General features: G+C 36.7%; 1 protein-coding gene across 1 annotated transcript; it reads left to right on the plus strand.

The window, feature by feature from the left end:
- The first annotated feature begins 3,661 nt into the window (after positions 1–3,661).
- Positions 3,662–6,931, plus strand: LOC140751392 (uncharacterized). The gene is made up of 2 exons (XM_073085301.1): positions 3,662–3,832; positions 4,626–6,931. Exons 1-2 carry the CDS (start codon positions 3,775–3,777, stop codon positions 5,867–5,869), a joined length of 1,302 nt encoding a protein of 433 aa, XP_072941402.1. The 5' UTR covers positions 3,662–3,774; the 3' UTR covers positions 5,870–6,931.
- Positions 6,932–14,531: the final 7,600 nt, after the last annotated feature.

Below are 14,531 nucleotides of genomic sequence, written 5' to 3' on the forward strand. Positions count from 1 at the left end.
GCCACACCTATTTCTACCTAATATCAGGAGTGTTAAGCGCTGCTGTGTTCTGGTTTGAAAGGTGTGGTAAGGAAGACGTAGTTTTCCGAGGCGTTCCAGCTTAGTCCTCGGGGGTAGCGGCGCATGTGTGACCGACCTCAGGTAGGAATATCTACCCCTATCTGGTTTCCAATCTTATCTGGGGTTGATTACAAATATCCATGAAGGGCACTGGCTACTTACCATCAGGTGGACTGCATGCTCGTTTGCTACTTCTGTGTTATAAAAAAGGTAATCTGTTTGCAGGTGGCGGTTCTTTTTACCATTATCTACTTCCTTTATCAGTACAAGGATTTGCTCTTCAAGAATGCGGGGGGAGATGAGCAAGTCAGCGGACGGAGTTCCAGACGTTTATCCCGGTCCAAATCCAGGTGAGATTCCAACAGCCCAAGCATTCTTGACTGTGTCATCTTAAGGAATGCTAGGGTACCTGGGCACACGAATTCAGGACCCCATTGGATAGTTAATTTGTAGGATTGTAGTCTATACTAATATTATAAAGAGGAAAACTTTGATTGTAATGAATAGGCTCAAAAACGACTGGACCCATTTTAAAAATTCTTTTACCATTCGAAAGCTACATTATCCACGAGTAACATAGGCTATATTTTATATGAAATATATACGATAAATAGATTTTGAGACGGTACTAAGTTTGCCGGGTCAGCTAGTTATTTATAAATTAAAAAAAATAATAAGCTTTCTTATTTTTGTATTGGGTTTTTAGCGGTGATTATACATACTCTGTAAAATTTACGGGTCTGTGTATTCCGGCTTAAGAGATACAGCCCAGTGACAGACAGACGATCATACAGACGGCTAGACAAACAGATAGCGGAGGCTTAGCAATAGAGTTTCGTTTTTACCCTTCGGTACGGAACCCTAAAAAATCAATTTTATTGAAATCGTCCTTTTGAAGTCAGTGAATAGACTTTTATTAAAAATATTTTTAATACTTTACAATTATGCAGTAGTATTTAAGTAAACGAGGTCGAGTATAAAAGTGTCTAATATATAAAATTCTCGTGTTACGATGTTAGTTACCGTACTCCTCCGAAACAGCTTTAACGATTTTCACCAAATTTTACATGCATATTTAGTAGGTCTGAGAATCGGCTACTATCTATTTTTCATACCCCTAAGTGATAAGGGTTGTTCACCCTTAACATTTTTTTATTTATACACACAACACAACGTTTGCCGGGTCAGCTTGTATTAATATACTTTTCTTAAATACTTCTTCTTCTGTGCTGGCACAGACCTTAAAAAATATTGCCTCGTTTTTTGACCTTAGTAAAAAAGTGACTATTTTTTTACAGGTCTCGTTCAAGATCAAGACCGAGGTCTCCGAGCTATCAAGAGTACAAAGCTATGGACTCCAAGCATGGGCGCCGTGGTCGGAAGGTCAAACGGTGTCCAGACTGTAGCCAATGCAACTATTATTAGACCCTAACATGCCTTGCTACGCGTACAAAAATACGCATACTTGTATAAGAATTTAGAAAATGCATGTTGAAGTTTGAATTAGAATTTATTGTAGTTACAGCTAAAATTTAAATCAATAAGGAAAAATACATTAATGTACAAACATAGTATCAAATATTTTTTTGTACGCGTAGCGATGTGAGCCAAGTAATATTTTGCATCTGTGAAACTTTTCTGTGCGTGTGGCAGAAGTGACATTGACGTTCTTAGTGTTGCTAGGTTGTCGGAAATACCTAAATATCGGGAAATTTCAACCATTATCAATGATGAATATGTTATAACGCCTGTAAGTAATATTAAAAAAATATTTATTTCATTAACAATTAACATGAGATCGTTTTTAAGATGTAATTGATTTTCTAATATTGCAGATGAAGCTGACTAGAAATGACAATAGAATATAACTTTTAGCGAAAACCACCACACGCACGGATAAGTTTCTTTAGACTATATCTAAATATATTATTTATTTATCATATTTGCATTGTCACTATTGCAAACTATGTTACAAATTGATTAGGATTCCCAAAAATGTTTTTATAATAATCCTATTTCTTTGAAAAGATTTGGAAGGAGGCTTGAATTGAAAATCAGTCAATTTTATATTAAACAAAATGTAATAGAATGAAAATGTAATAATAATTCTAGATAGAACTTTGGAGCAAATATTTGATTTGTTGGCATGTGTGGCCATATGGTACAACAATTTATCATTTGCCAAATGATACAGACACATCATCTTCATCATTCGTTTTCGAACCTTGGTAGATTTATATTATACACTGTAACACGGCTATGCTACTTGATTCAATAAAAATACTATTCCAAAGTAGCATTTATATTTGTATCCCGCTTGTTCTGTGATGTGCGAGTGAGAAACATATACAGACCGCAGTTTTGGATAATCTCTATTGAATAAAATTAGTCTTCTCAATTGTTTCATAAGGATTTTTATAAATGTTTCTTTATCCGTGAAATAAATAATCTGAAATTCATTTGCGTTTTTCTGGGAAATCTTCATTTTGTTATAAGGGAAAAAAATAAAAACAGAACAAATTACGTTTTATTTTATAATTAAAATAATCAATTGAATGAAGTTAATTCGAAAGACAATATCGAGTCGTAAGAGTGTAATTATCCTTATATCCATGTAAGGGTTCGTACACAAAACTGCGATGCGACGTCGCATCGCAAAAATCTGCGAGCTCCCTCAACGCATCGCAAGAACTTGCGAATTGATTCGCATCGCACAGTGGTTGTTGTTGTTGGTCACCCTGAGAGACGCTACGCCGTACGATATCGCATCGCAGCAATTCGCATCGCAATTTTCTGCGTTGCGAATTCGCATCGCGTCGCATCGCAGTTTTGTGTTCGAGCCCTAAAACAGCATTTTTACGATCTTATAATTATATCACTAAATATTAAATCAACCAATAAAAATTATTAGCATTAATCGTCATCATCGAACTCTATTGCTTTCTCTGTTGAAGTTTTGCTCTCATGCTGCATTAAGTATTCTTGCGGACAGCACACTTCCCCATTTAAACATATTCTGTGAAATTAGACAAAGAATATTTAAATTATTTGAGGGTACACTGTATGCTTCAACTTCAATTATAACAGGGCCACACTTATTTTTACCTAATAACAGCGCTGCTGTGTTCTGGTTTGAAGCGTGTGGGAGATGTACATACTTTTTATTTATTTATTTATTTAAGGCATTCCATCTTACTTATCAGGGGTAGCGGCACATCTGTGGCCAACCTCAAGTAGGATTCTAATGTTATCTAGAGTTGATTGTAGGTATCCATGGGCGGCAGTGGCCACTTACCATCCGGTAGACGGCATGCTCATCTGCTACACCTATATTATAAAAAAGTCCCGCAGAGTGCAATGATTCTCTCTAAACTATTTCTATTACGGGCCCAGAGTTTGAATCCCAACTACGCACATTTGATTGTAAATTTTTATCATTTGCTAAAGACAATGAAGCCAAATCGGCCACGCCCTGCTAATGTTATTTTTTAAGAATTGTTTTTAAGTATTTTAGGGAATTTTAGTCTAGAGTCTAGTTGTAAATATTTTTCAAGAGTTGGCAGCCCTGATCACAAATGTCAAGTGTCAAAACAAGTCATTTGTCATTGTCATAGTAAGTTGAAAGTTGTTTGCACTGAAGAAAAATATTCACCTTAGCTTAGTTTCGCGGTAAAATAATATTATAAAAAGAATATAACTTTAAAGGAAGCCAAAATGGAGGATGATTCGTCAAACGACGTAATTGCAATGGATTCGGTTATGCCGCTTGCAGGTATGTATTGCTGGTTTACAACTATTATTATTGAAGATGGTAGAACCCTCTGTTTCGACTCCGGCGGCACCACCGCCACACCTATTTCTGCCTAACAGCAATGTTAAGCGCTACTGTGTTCTGGTTTGAAGGGTGTGGTAAGGGAAATATACCTTTTCGAGGCTCCAGCTTAGTCCTCAGGGGTGGCGCCGCATTTCTAGCCAGCCTCAGGTAGGACTATCTATCTGGGGTTGATTACAGATGTCTATGGGCGGCAGCGACCTACAGGCTAATTGGCTTAACTGATTTTAACATAGGAGATATTGTTGGTTCGTCTAAATTGTGGGAGTGACATAGAATATTCTTAAAGCGGTCAGGTTCTTCTTTTTATAATAATTCTCTGACTATCTTCATCTTATATATAAAATTCTCGTGTCACAATGTTAGTTACCGTACTCCTCCGAAACGGCTTCACTGATTTTCACCAAATTTTATATGCATGTTCAGTAGGTCTGAGAATCGGCTACTATCTATTTTTCATACCCCTAAGTGATAAAGGTTGTTTACCCTTAACGTTTGTTTTATTTTTTTAAACAAATATTTTTGTTTTTATTTTTCTATAATGTGGCATTAAGAAATACATACAACCCTAAATTTTTACACTTTTACAACCAACCCCTATTTTCAAATAGCCATTTCAGTAATTTCATCATTTTTCATATTGCTCGATGTGTTACATTTTAGTTTTTTTTATACGGCAACTCAAAATTTGCTGGGTCAGCTAGTATTACAATATATTATATTATTCTTTCAGATGGTCCTATAATACAATTCTTCAAACGACTCATCGTGAACAGCAGTTCTCAAAACACAATGCTAACGAATGCTCAGATACAGGAGATATTAACGAAAGAGTTCAACATTGATTTGTTAAAACTTCACGAGCTGGAAATCGAGATATACATTAATGTATTGAAGAAGTATTTAAAAGACTGGCCGATTTGGGATGATTTCGACCACACTGCAAAGGAGTTGACGTCACGAGGTGACAAGGAGTCGTTGAGTAAGCTCTTAGAAAACCATTATGAGAATCTAAAGGGTTTTCTCCAAATTAATTTGGATATCGCTAAACCATTAGCCGCGGAATGTGCAGCGAAAATACGAAATAAACCGGACAATACCTTAAAAAAAGCACTCGGGCCTCCCGATTCGATTATGGTACTAGAGATACAAGCGACAAGGGAACAACTGAACACATTGGTCCTAAGACAACCAGATACGGAGAAACAGAACACAATTTTCAAACACTTTGATAATTCTATACCTAAACACATTACGGTGAATACGTTAAGCTTAGACGCGATTCTCAATTGGTGGTCAGTTGCCATCTCAATCAACCTTCAGTGGATACCATCGGGTAATAACTTATTTCTTAAACGTGAGACCATTCACAAACTAGACCATGTTCTCGTCAATCGTAAAAATGAAAATTCATCAATTACTATAAATCGCTTAAATGTACCAACACAGATTAAAACGAAGAAGAAAGTCTGTATTGTTAGTCGAAAGCAGCTGCACGGATGCTTAGACCTCCTCCAGTCAGTCGCAGCACATAACTCATCGTCTAACGAAATTAAATTAATATTAGAGTGCTTTAAAAAAGACTTGACTTTCCTACCGTTTTGTGTAGCACCTGCACACTACCGACGTTATTATAGCGACTATCCATACATAAGGTACTTATACGCACCAACTGACGGAACACACAGCTCTAAATATGATATTCAGTTGAAAGAAACTGTATCTCCGATGCTTCAGATTTCCACAGGACAAATAGATAAAGATATTGATACGGTCTTACCACCGAATTGGTTGAAAGTTGACTGTCAGAGTTGCAAAAGAACATTTTATGGTGAACATTTGGTGACGGAGTTGAGACAACATTTCGATGAGTATCACCCAATGGAACCCGATTGGCAATGTGCTAACTGTCAGAAAAGCTTCTCAATGTCTTATTTAGCTAGTAAATATTGGACTCATGACTGTGGAAGCACTTAATTGGAGATGTGATGCAAGTGATAGCTCAGCGATTAACGCCTTTTCGATCGAGAGAACCGAGGTTCAAATGGCAGACACTCTGATTTTTCAGTTATGTGCGTATTAGAAATTAATTATCACTTGCTTAAATGGTGAAGCAAAACATTGTGAGAAACCTGCACATCTGAGAAATTAAAAAAAAAAATTTAAAAGGTATGTTAAGTCTACCAATACACACTTGGCCAGCGCGGTGGCCTATGGCCTAATCCTCACTATGAAAGGAGACCTGTGCCCAGCTGTGGGACAGTAATGCATTGATGATGATGATGATGATAGTGATACAAAATTATATCTTCTTTGGTACGCCCTGCGCAGTCTTAATGGATTTTCACATACATATTGCTGCTTTCCATGAATAAACAACTCAAAAAAAGGTAAATTCCCATGAGAGCCAAGCAAAAGAAGTTAAAACAATGAAAAATACTGTTATAACGTGACTACTTATAACATATGTATATGACTTATACTTATTACATATATAACATATGTAACGAAAGTATAGTTAGACACATTAAGATAAGAAATATTTCAGATTATATTGTATCAACGCAAGCAGTGATAGCCTAGTGGTGAAGAAATTCGGCCTCTCGATCGAAGGGTCCGAGGTTCAAATCCCAGGCACGCACCTCTGATTTTTCAAAGTTATGTGCATATTAGAAATTAATTATCACTTGCTAAACGGTGAAGGAAAACATCGCGAGGAAACCTGCATACCTGAGAGTTTTATAAAAAATAATCTCAAAGGTATGTGAAGTCTACCAATACGCACTTGGCCAGCGCGGTGGACTATGGCCTAATCCTTGCCCAACGGGACAGTAATGGGTTGTTGATGATGATGATGATATTGTATCTTTAGCAGATAAATGAATTTTCAGTTGTGTGGTGATTCATGTGAAGCTATATCAGTGTTGTTGGATTTTTCTATTATGTGGGAGTGACATCTTTTAGCAATTTGTTGAATATATAATGAATCTCTAAAGTTTATGTTAAATCGGATTATTTTAAAATAAAATTTGACTTTAATTTGGATTCTTTAATTAATTTTTCTAGTAATATGGGAATAGCAGACGAGCATGCAGTCCACCTGACGGTAAGTTACTAAGGCTACTGCCGTATGGACATCTGTTATCAAACCCAGATAGGATTTGACATTCCTACCTGAGGTCGGCCACAGATGCGCCGCTACCCCTGAGGACTAAGTTGGAACGCCTCGGAAAAGTCTGTCTCCCTTACCACACCCTTCAAACGAAAACAGTGCAGCGCTTAACACTGCTGTTATTAGGTATAAAAAGCTGTGGCGGTGGTGCCGCGGGAGTCGAACCATATAGAGTTCTTCTACCTTCAACACTACTTAAAGTAGCGCTTAATACTGCTGTTATTAGGTAATTTTACCAGCGTCAGTTTTACCGGACGCTCAGAATACGTACGGTTTGAAGCCACGTGGTTGGTACAATGTGAAGTCAATCCCCCCGGGACCATAGTCACAGCCTTCCCGTCGCACACACGTCCCAGAGAGACCCTTTCCTGTCACACAGCTTACATTTGTCGTCGTCTCTGAAATATATAGGTATATTTTTTATAACAGGATTAGCAGACCTGCAGTCCACGTAATCGTAAATGGCTACTGCCCATGGACATCTGTAATCAACCCTAGATAGGTTTAACCCGCTAGCCCTGAAGACCAAGATGGAATGCCTCGGAAAAGTATGTCTCCCTTAAAGGGTGTGGCCCTAAACCAGAACACAGCAGCACTTGACACTGGTGTTATAAGGCAGAAATAGGTGTGGCGGTTGTGCCGCCGGAGTCAAACCACGGAGAGTTCTACTTCAGATTGCTTCCAATACCTATTACGTAAAAAGTAATTAGAATTACCTGGCGACCCTGTGGTGACACTATTAGTAATTTCTCCATCTTGTGGAAATTGGCTCGTTTTCACAGCGATAGCAATTAGAATCGCGACCGTTCTAGAAACAGGAAAAAATAGTGGGAAAAAGGCAAAAAATAATAAGAAAATGCTTCTTATTTCTAACATGGTTTAAACTACAACAGGAGAAGGTTATTGTTATTACAACTATGTGTTATTAAGCTGGAATGGATAAAGTATGCGTTACAAATTACCATCCTGGTTAAACTAGAATATATTTTGAACTAAGATTATACTAGAATGGTTTCGCATGTCTTCAGAAAGATCGATCCAGTATTTTTGATCTAGTATTTTTCACTATTACGCTTGACATTATTGGCTCAATATATTAGATAGCGATGCAGTGCGACTGTATCCAATGAACGATTATGGAAAAAACCTATGGAAAAAATAAACAGTGTCTGTAAAGTCGGTTTACTGACGATAGTTAACGTGACAACTTCATGAGAAAATACTGATGGAATGGTTGCATTTTTCAAAAGAAAATTTTAATTTTATTTGTTTGATAGATATTTTGTATGAATATAGAGAAGGAGGTAAAAGGAAATCACAATGGAATTGATCAAGTTAACGAGGAGGCCCATTGTGCCTCTTTGTCGCTCATTCCGCGCTCTCGCTTGCACTTCAAGCCTTAAATGGAACGCCTCAGAGCGAGGTAACGCCGCAGTCATGTTTTTTGGTGCCTGCAGCTGGGGCTCCATCGAATTATAAGACGTTGTCAACTTGTCACGTCAAAAACGCAAACGGGTAGGAGTCTTAAGGAGCGTTTTCATGAGTTTTTCACTTGTTATAACTCACTCATAGATGGCGTTGAAGTGCATTGCAAACAAAATTGTTAATGAGAATTAGTAAACAAGTAGGTAGCTGTTGGAATCCGGATAATCTTTTCGCGCTAAACCCAAGATTATTTGTGGAAAATTATCTTTTATAATATATTTGAAGTTATATTCGTTTGTTAACGTCTCCAAATCTCGAAATAGTTGGTAGATTGACTCGACACAATGGTGCATTAATTTTATAAATACATAAGTAAGAAAAAAATCACAATATTACGAGAAAAATCAGGCTGCGTTACATTGACGCGTGAGAGTAATAGACGCACCATTATGAAGTTATGCCTTAAAATATAAGTATACTAATATGTAATTTAAAATATATATTACTGATTAGTAAGTAATTTATGGATACCAGGCGTAAATATGTTAATAAAACGACCTACTTTCATATAAGTATAGTGTATAAATACATTTTTTTTTATTATAATAAGCATTAGGATTGTATAATTTATAGTAAAAAAATAAGTAAGAAAACGAGTCGTTTTACACACACGCAAGTTGACTTTTAAAATAGATCTCTCACCAAAGAATACAATTAGCAAGGGAAAGAGTGCATTTTCGGGGATACCTTCAAAAGGTACCCGACGCCGTGGGAACGGTTTTACCGCACTAAAATCGTCCTCGGCGCTGCGTAGAGGACTCCGGGATCTCCGAAGGTACGGAGATTCAGAGTCCTCTTAGCGAGTTGCCACGTCGGGCTCCGCCCAGATGAGCATAAAGCTTGCCACTCCTTGTGGAGCGTACGAGCGTACGACGGTATGCGGTCACACATACATACCATCGTTCTTCCCGGGGTCGCTAGCCAGGCGGTTAGAGCTCCCACTCTTGCCGTCCGCAACCCCGGAAACCCCCTTTTAGTCGCCTCTAACGACGACAGAGGATACCGTAGCCCTATTCTGGTCTCGAAACTACAGGGACAAACTTATTCACGCCTGGTATGGATATTTTCTATATTATTAGAATTGATGCATCTTACTCACAATGTGTGCATGTTGATAACGCGCTGACCACATCAATACTGATATTATCTTTGAACTATAATAACCATAATTGGTCCCGCGATTATTGTGAAATAACTGTCAGCTGTTATTTAAACTTATATTAATAATTTATATTATAATTGTAGTGTTGCAGTTACATCTAAATAAATAAATAAAATCGAAATGGGTTTAAAATCTACATTTTAAATATTTTTTTATAATATTGAAGTTGCAGACGAGCATGCAGTCCACCTGATGGTAATTGGCTACAGCCCCCCGTGGAAATCTGAAATCAACCACAGATAAGATTAGATTCGTAACTATCGTGAGGAAACCTGCATACCTGAAACATCTTATAAAAGATTTAAAGGTATTTGGAGTCTACCAAAACGCATTTGTCCAACGCGGTGGACTATGGTCTAAACGTTCTCATTCTGAGAGGACACCCGTGCCCAGCAGTGCGACAGTAATGGGTTGATGATGTTTACCAATAGATATTCCTAAAATAAAAATTTCCACGATCTTGCTACAACATGTTATCTTAATCGACCGCATCATTGAGATAGAGTGATCGGCTGGAGTGTGTGTATATCTATGAGAAAATAATTTACAATTTATCATATAGCTTCTTGACAACTGCCTGATTTCTAATCACATAAAATCAATTGCGTGCAATCTTATAGAACCCTCTGTGGTTCGACTCCAGCGGCACCACCGCCACACCTATTACAGCAGTGTTAAGCGCTACTGTGTTCTGGTTTGAAGGGTAAAAGAGGCATGTTTTTGCGAGGCATTCCAGCTTAGTCTTCAGGTAGCGGCGCATCCGTAGCCGACCGTAGAACCGAATCTGTCTGGGGTTGATTGCAGATGTCCATAGGCAGCACTTGCTATTAAAAATCAGGTGGACTGCATGCTCGTCTGCTACTTGCATATTATACAAAAAAATCGAAGTAATTACAGTCGATCCACAAAAATGTTTATAAAATCATCATCATCATTATCAACCCATTACTGTCGCTCTGGGCACGGGTCAACTCTCAGAATGAGAAGGATTAGGCCATTGATTTTTACCACGCTTTTATTAGCTTGGGTTGTATGTATGTATGTAACTAACAAGTAACGGAATCTGAACCCGATTTCTATCCACTTTGAACGTTCAGTTTAATTCAAAATTTTGAAGAATTATCAAAAACCGATGACAATACACGATTTTAATAATTTTGTACCATTGTTCTTATCAACATCCTCAGGATTAACGATTTTCGAGGCGAGATTGTTCGAGCGCCTTAGAGAAAGTCCATCGCAAAGTTATTAGATTGCAACAATTATTGCTTTTTAGTTCTGTTATAGCGTGATTTTTAGTTTTGAAAATAATAATGTTATTCAAAGTTATGTGTGTATTGGGTTTATAAAATATTACAGATTAAAATAAAAAAAACATTTTATTTAATACCATTTAATCAAACATCAATTGCTTACAGAATTGAAACATTAACATTTATCATTTATAATTTAAATAAACGCTTAAATAATATTATATTTCGATGAATATTAATATCAATTTACAATATTGTTTTATTTCAAATATAATTTATAAAATATTATTATTAAAAAAATTAAAGCATAATTTAAAGGAACATGTTTTCCTTCCGGGCAGCTAATGATATCAACGATGATAGGGCTTGATACTTGGGGATTGGGGGGTCGAAAGTGCGACATGACAAAATGGCGGCGTAATAATTCTATGACGTCACATTATTATAGTCCAACAATCTTTTCTGTGGCAGGCAGGGGAGCCACTGTCCATCATAATGTTGCTAGCTTGTCAAATTTGAATATTTCAAAAATTTTATTTATCAACATTTAACATAATATTACAATTATCTAATAAATGTAAAAAATATTAATTTTATTTAAAAATAAACAGTTTTTAACATCGCAATTTTATTAAATTAATGTAATAAGTAAAAATATACCTATTTGGGGATATTAAAAAATCACTCATGTAGTTAAATGACTGTTTCCGAAAACGGCCACACACACAGAAAAGATTGTCGGATTATAAAAAACAATTAGGGACAGATTTACAATGTCAGTTAAATCCCAAATAAGCTACGGAGCTTATGTAGGTAATAAATGATAAAGAAATTAAGTTTAAAACATATCTGATGCATTCTCATACTTGGCACTTAGCGCATACCAAACCTCTGGTATAGTCCGCGTAAAACTGCTAGTCCGCTCTGAATATAGAAATTAATCGCGTCGCCATAGCGAATTGTATGACTACACCTGCTCGCAACAACTTCAGAGCGGACTAGCAGTTTGGCGCGGACTATACAAACAAACGCACAAACATATGGCCGCGTCCACTTTCGGCAAAATGTCTTTGATTTGTGCGAAAACGCGACTCAATCCGACCGGCTACAAACATTTGCAAACGTATACGAACCAAATCAAACACTCTATCTCCACACTTGTAACGGCTTATTGAGGTATGGTTACGCGGCATTTCATATCTTTATTCAGACAACGAAATAGATCCTTAACATAATATATATAAAAATAATAATGCTAAAACAACATTGAAAATATGGAACCAAAATATACATAATTACAATTATTATTACAATATTTATCTGCCTTACAACTGCAGTTAAAATAAAAACAATTATATTACAAATATTAGGACTTAATACTGGTAATAAATTGGTAATAACATTAGCACTAAACATATTAATTAATTAGTATAAATAAATAAATTAATGTACACATTTTTCCTTAACCTATAGTAAGCAAATATGACGTCATAAGTTAAGGACAACAAAACGTTGACAAGTGACAAGTGATGGTGTTTAAAAAAAGTATAGAATTATTGTAAAGATGTAGATGTAACGGCGTCCGCTAAAACTGACGCGGGTACACGCCTGCGTTCATCGATAAATACTATTCCTTCTTCATTTTAACGACACAGGGGGCCCGTATCCAGGGCCCTTAGCCAAGAGGGGTCCCGAAGAGCCAAAATAATTTACACGATAAGCTCAGAATTACGTTCACCATATCTTATTTAATGTATCATAAGTTGAGCAGAGGTTGAGTATTTGATGTATCATTCTTCTCCATAACGAAACACCTTGTGAAATGACGGTAGATGTATTGACATTAAAAAAAACTCTGTAAGAATTCTATTTTGAATAATAAAAAAATTATTTGATTGAGTTTAAATTTTACCTTACAATATTTTAACCCCTCTCCCCTAGGGGCTCTGATTTTGTGTGCCCATTACTTAAAAAGGACATAACGGATGCCCATGGCAGGTCTCAGCTCTGCACACGCGCCGGATTTAGCGGACCCTCTAAATATTATCAATAAGGAACATACTTAGATTCAAAAAGCACAGGGACGGTTAGAAAGAGCAGTTAGTGGACACCTTAGAATAGAACTTCAAACGGTTGACATAAAAATAGGTATAATTACCGTAAATAAAGTAGAAGTATTATAGTCCGCGTAAAACTGCTAGTCCTTTCTGAATATATAAATGACTATTCAGAGCGGACTAGCAGTTTGGCGCGTAGTATACAAAGTTACCATTTAGGACCATACATAGCAACCGAATAGTTAAAGTTATCCCCTAAGGGGTCACAGTATGACACAAAATAACCAACATCGGCTATCTTCGTCAACCCGATCGCACCCGAATGGTGTGATACTAAGGTCGCGAATGTTTTCAATTTTAGAAGAATGGTTTTTAGTGTTCCGTATCCAAGGGGTAACAGCGGAACCCTATTACTAAGCCTCCGCTGTCTGTCTGTCACAGGCCTCCATCTCGTGAACCGCAATATATAAATACTTGAAAATTTTTATATGATGCAATAATTCTGAAATCATTATAAGTGTAAAAAAATCTTGCCTTATATTAATAGGGAACTTGCAGTTTCCGTAGGAATTTTAAAATAAAAAATACATATAAAAACACTCTTACAAAGAAATTCAATGATTTCGGAGTCCGATTTTTTAGTATACCAAGATAATTTGTAGTAACTTCGATGTGACTTATAAATTGTGTCATACTGTTATTTAGCGTTACTTTTAGTGCCTATATCCTATCACGTGTGTCCCCATGCGGTCAAACTCGGGTGACAAGTGGCCAGGACCGCATTTGGAGGTCTAAAGGCCCTGGGGGCCTACCACCATCCTTTAAAAACCAACATTGTTCAGGAAAATTTTATTTCCTCCTTAAAACAGTAGACTATTTCGTCATACACAGTTGAACAAACTTAAACCCTTATAATTTTTCGCTTATCCATTGTATAAAGCCAATTGAAATTGTCAATTGTGCTTAAAAAATTAAATTTCCTGCAATAACAGTAAAAGTATGATTAAAATAATATTGTTTTAAGAGATGGTAGTAGCCACCCTGGGGGGCAAGAAGGAACAGACGCCCTAATTTTCCAAATAAAAGAGTAACTTTTCTATCAAGTCTTAATAAATATTACCAACGAATATTTTTTTTTCAATAGAGAATTTTGGAATTAGTACCATATAGTAAATATGCGAAAAATACTGCTTGGAACTAAAACGAAGTTTTTTTCTATTGGGGGCCCCGCTCTCCTGGAGGCCCCGGGGCCCTACCAAAATTCGGCCCTGGAAAAAGCTTATTTAATTACGATTTTAATTACACTACCTTTTTGAAAATAACATTTCCCATCGGCACCATCTACTAATAATTATCATAAAATATGTTTTTCGATAAACATAATTTTTTAACAAACAACAAACGCTTTCTATACTGCTTGACGACCCGCGTGGCGGAGCGGTCACCATACCGGTCTGACGCGCAAAGGGTACCGGGTTCGATCCCCGGCCAGACAGATATCTGAATGATG

Source organism: Epargyreus clarus, unplaced genomic scaffold, assembly GCF_041222505.1.
Source record: "Epargyreus clarus isolate Ecla_fem2 unplaced genomic scaffold, WU_Ecla_fem_2.2 ptg000022l, whole genome shotgun sequence".
NCBI lineage: Eukaryota > Metazoa > Arthropoda > Insecta > Lepidoptera > Hesperiidae > Epargyreus > Epargyreus clarus.

Bases quoted from the DNA above. Each gene is read 5' to 3' on its own strand.
- LOC140751392 (XM_073085301.1), top strand. From the start codon at position 3,775: ATGGAGGATGATTCGTCAAACGACGTAATTGCAATGGATTCGGTTATG. The intron at 3,833-4,625 runs GTATGTATTGCT...TTATTCTTTCAG, and splicing joins TTCGGTTATGCCGCTTGCAG to ATGGTCCTATAATACAATTC.